At 45.9% G+C, this 4,725-nt stretch overlaps 1 protein-coding gene across 1 annotated transcript in view; it reads right to left on the bottom strand.

Moving 5' to 3' along the window:
- Positions 1 to 564: 564 nt before the first annotated feature.
- Positions 565 to 4,725, bottom strand: part of LOC139026883 (inositol polyphosphate-4-phosphatase type I A-like) — a 13,498-nt gene continuing 9,337 nt past the window's right edge. The window contains exons 4-10 of the mRNA XM_070442135.1: positions 3,972 to 4,042; positions 3,274 to 3,421; positions 2,957 to 3,087; positions 2,686 to 2,790; positions 2,492 to 2,600; positions 1,791 to 1,808; positions 565 to 631 (exon numbers count right to left, since the gene is read on the bottom strand). Coding sequence (XP_070298236.1) covers positions 565 to 631; positions 1,791 to 1,808; positions 2,492 to 2,600; positions 2,686 to 2,790; positions 2,957 to 3,087; positions 3,274 to 3,421; positions 3,972 to 4,042 — 649 coding nt within the window. The remainder of the gene's footprint in view (positions 632 to 1,790; positions 1,809 to 2,491; positions 2,601 to 2,685; positions 2,791 to 2,956; positions 3,088 to 3,273; positions 3,422 to 3,971; positions 4,043 to 4,725) is intronic.

The following is a 4,725-nucleotide window of genomic DNA, read 5'->3' as shown; positions in this document are numbered from 1 at the left end:
ACTCCATCACCAGCTGGCGAAGTCCTACTTGAGGCCGTAAAGGCATACGAACCACACAGCGGGAATTGAGCCAAGCAAGAGAGCGTTCTGTATCTCTTCAGTCCACATGATGACAAATTAAATGTCAATATAATATATCGATCTCTTTGGTTTATGACTGAAGACAAAATACACACCTCACAAAGGTCAGTAAAACAGCACAAACAGACTGGACCAGGCTAGAAGGCTCCCTCACAAACAACTAGGATACAGGCTAGAGCTCTCCCTCACCAACAGACCTGGTACCAGGCTAAAGCTCTCCTTCACCAACAGAACCTGGTACCAGGGTAGCGGCTCTCCCCTCACCAACAGACCTGTACCAGGCTAGAGGCCTCTTCCCAACACGACTGTACCAGTGCTGAGCTCTCCTTCCCAACAGACTGGTACCAGGCTAGAGGCTCTCCCTACCTTTATCAGCCAGGATGCGCGGAGGGTCCTCTCCAGACGTTGGCAGACGTCCTTTGCGGCACGGGACAGCCTCTCAGCATAGTAGCTGACCTGGTCTTCAGGTGTTTGATGTGGAGATTATCTCCTTGGCCCGGACAATGTCCTGGGATGATACACTATAGACTGACAGCTGGACAGGGCACTGCTCAGGGACGGACAGTGGGGTGTAAGAAACACAGCATTACTCTGAATCACAGACACGTAACACAGAGACATAGTAGCACAGACAGTAGACGCAGACGCAAGAGACAGTAGTCACAGACAGTTAGACGCAGACGCAGAGACAGTAGTCACAGACCGAGACGGCTACAGAGACAGTAGTCACAGACAGACGCAGAGACAAGTAGTCACAACGAACGCAGAGACAGTAGTCACAGACAGAACGCAGAGACAGTAGCACAGACAGACGCAAGACAGTAGTCACAGAACAAGTCACAGACACGTACACAAGACAGTAGTCACAGACACGTACACAGAGACAGTAGACACAGAGAAAGTAGTCACAGACAGTAGACGCAGATGAAAGTAGTCAGACAGTAGTCACAGACACTAAGTCACAGACACGTAGGCACAGACAGTAGACGCAGAAACAGTAGACGCAGAGACAGTAGACACAGACACATAACACAGACAGTATCACAGACACAGAGACAGACAAACAGTAGACACATTACAGAGACGAACAAGAGACAATAGACGCGATGTGTAGACAAAGATGGTCAGAGCACACACAGGAACGTAGACTGAATGTGCACTGCATTCTGGAACTGAAGAGATGGTACTTTGCAACATTCTCTCACACTGCTTGACATATTAACACCTGGCTGCAATACAATTCATATCTGAATAATTCAAACTCTTTAGAATATTCTACTGTGCAGTCTGGACTGAGGTGCAGCCTCCACAAGCTGTTCCTCAACTGGAACACAGACAACACTATCTAGACATAGAAACCACAGATGTTCAGAGTGAGGCAGACTCTGTTATAAGATGTAGAATGTACAATGCTATTTATGGATCTGTTGCTCTTGTAGTTCTATGCCTCAACCCATAGCAAACCGCTCTACCTGTAGATCACCCCTCTGTCCATACCACAGTAGCTTACAGTGGTACTCACAGGCGCCATTGTGGATTCACACTTACAGTGGTGAAACACAGGTAGGTGACTCGAGTGACTCAGCCTTACAGCTAAACGACAAACTCAGTGACGCGAACAAACAATCATTTCCGTGCAGAAAGCAACCAAAACAAACAGTGGGAGAATAAAATGACTAAAGACAGAATCAGAGTACATAGGAACTCACCATTCTTCCTCATAAACGCTGATTAGAAAATAAAGATGCAATTGGAAAAAATTAAAAAGCCAGACAACTGAAAATCATCTTTGAAATATATATTAATTAACGGGAAATGCCAAGGCTAAAAGCAGCATAGCATGTAGTGTACAATGAGAAAACAGAATAGCAGGTCGTCAAAATACGACCATGCCAGTAGCACAAGAACAGGGAAAAAAGACATACACAATTTGATAAATGAAGCATTGCATTTGACAGTATGTTGTGGGTATCATTCATTAACACACATAAATAATATCATTCTCAGGACCTGATTCTCAACTGTATAATGACGTTAATGTTTCACGAAAAAGCAGTGGTTTGTGTTTAATGCAGTATCATTCTGCCAAATGGTTAAAACCTGTTAAAACACGTAACGTGTTTCGATGTAGTCCAACGTTACAATACCATTTTAAAAGGGGATGGGGAGAGAGTACAAGGTGTTCTTCTCACCAAAAGCAGACTTAGGATTCAGTTGATTAGAAATGTGTCCGTTAAAAACAAGACTTAAAAAGCCAAGCCCGTACACAGCCAGATAGTCAGTAGGTGGTTAGCTGAGTAGATTAGTGAGCATTGCAGCAAGAAGGATTACACCTAGAATACAAAGGTCTAACCAAGGTTCTACCACAGTTCCACCTGGGTTCCACCTCTTTGTGAGGTTCTGTACTCACTGTTTCTTGGCCTCCTCGAACTTGGTGATTTGCTTGCGCAGGCCGCTGTTCTTGAAGCCCTGGCAGTGGGCGGCGGGAGCCCCGATAGTCACCACATCATACGTGTGGTCTGGGGGAACASAACTATTAAGGCCAAAGTGGAGAGATGCATGAACAWCCAGGAGGGGAAAAACAGGGAATGGKGCTCAGCTCACCAAAGCCAGACTCATCCTGCACCCTCATCCTCTGGACATGAAGGTTGGTGGGTATGAACTCCAGCTTCCTCTCTGCCTTCAGGTTACTGGCCTTGAACGACGGACCTGGAGGAAAGACCAGAGAAAACAGAGGGGTGGAATAGACAGAGTAGGATTCTCATGTTAAACCACAACAAACCAAGCACCTTAGACATAGTTATTTGAGGCTGAAATAAGTTAGTGAGTGTGTTACTTGTAGTCGTGTGTGTGTGTGTGTGTGTACAGTACTAACCCTTGTAGTTGGTGAGGTCAGAGAGAGTCTCCTGGTAGGCGAGGATGATGGTCTGGTACTGAGTGACTATCTGTCGTCGTAGGTTCTCCCAGCACGGTGACAACTCCCCCAGCTCCTCCAGCTCACAAACCCTGAACACACAAACACTTCGGCAACTTAGGCATTAAGTGATATTTTATTAATGCACACTCAATTAAAAAATCCCTGGACACGGACACAAATGTGCATTTCGGAGTGTGTATATGTCTCTGTGTGTGAATATGTGTGTGTGTGTATGTATGTATATGTCTGTGTGTGTGTGTGTGTGTGTAGTGTACCTGACAGCGTCCTCCTCCAGCAGTAGTTTGACATACTGTCTGGGGATGTTGAGAGACAACACACTTTCAGCCATCTGTTCTAGCACCCGCAGATGGTGACCGTCCGTGGTGGGGAAACGGTACATTCTGGACATGGTGCCTCCAAACACTGAGAGACACACACGGAAAATACTCAACATCATCTAACACGACCTCTGAATCATTTATTTTGCTCCACAGTCGAGTAATAAATTATAAAGGACCTGTATATTTGAAGGTCATATTTTGTCTCGTGATGATTTAAAGTGTAAGAGGAGCGTGTGAAAAAGTATTTCCTTCCCAGAGGACAATAAGCCATTCCACTGTATACAGATGTCTGTCCAGACACACACACACACTCACATCTGAGAGTGGTGACTAAGAAAAGCAACAATCTCTCACTGAGCGTACGGGTAACGACATTTCTCTGTGAAACCTGCTAACATCCCGCCATGAGGGACGGATCGGATGTCTAATCAAATCATTTTGAGCCGCAGAAATCATTTTTTAGAACAGACAATCACATTAGGTGAAACTGCATTCGTCTCAGGTGACACTTATGAAATATTGGCGCCTGCTTACAAAGCGCCTCAGTGGGGAGACAGACTCTCCTAGTGGGCTTTGGTAGAGGTGGTGCCAGTGGGCTGAGATAATGGGACAGACCCAGATGTCCCTCCTACCTGATGTCAGCAGGGTGTCTTTGCATAAAGATGCATATTTGGCTCTGACCCGAACGCCGCGGACCCTACCGCTGACACCAAATGTCAGACACCCGTGACCTGTGAGACCGTGGCCAGGGTCGTGTGTGTGCATCCTGATTGTGTGACTCTTCTACCCTGTGTGCACAGACCGTGCTTCCGGTGAGAGAGCCTGACAGAATCCATGGTGTCAGAGCCAAATTGCATCTTTATGCAAAACACCCTGCTGACATCAGGTAGGAGGGACATCTGGGGTCCCATATCTCAGCCCACTGGCACCACCTCTACCAAAGCCCACTAGGAGAGTCTGTCTCCCACTGAGCGCTTTGTAAGCAGGCGCCAATATTTCATAAGTGTCACCTGAGACGAATGCAGTTTCACTAATGTGATTGTCTGTTCTAAAAAATGATTTCTGCGGCTCAAAATGATTTGATTAGACATCCGATCCGTCCCTCATGGCGGATGTTAGCAGGTTTCACAGAGAAATGTCGTTACCCGTACGCTCAGTGAGAGATGGTTGCTTTTCTTAGTCACCACTCTCAGATGTGAGTGTGTGTCTGGACAGACATCTGTATAACAGTGAATGGCTTATTGTCCTCTGGAAGGAAATACTTTTCACACGCTCCTCTTACACTTAAATCATCACGAGACAAAAATATGACCTTCAAATATACAGGTCCTTTATAATTATTACTCGACTGTGGAGCAAAATAAATGATTCAGAGGTCGTTAGATC

This window comes from Salvelinus sp. IW2-2015, unplaced genomic scaffold (genome assembly GCF_002910315.2).
Source record: "Salvelinus sp. IW2-2015 unplaced genomic scaffold, ASM291031v2 Un_scaffold6246, whole genome shotgun sequence".
NCBI lineage: Eukaryota > Metazoa > Chordata > Actinopteri > Salmoniformes > Salmonidae > Salvelinus > Salvelinus sp. IW2-2015.
This window is presented reverse-complemented; position numbering and strand designations above follow the sequence as displayed.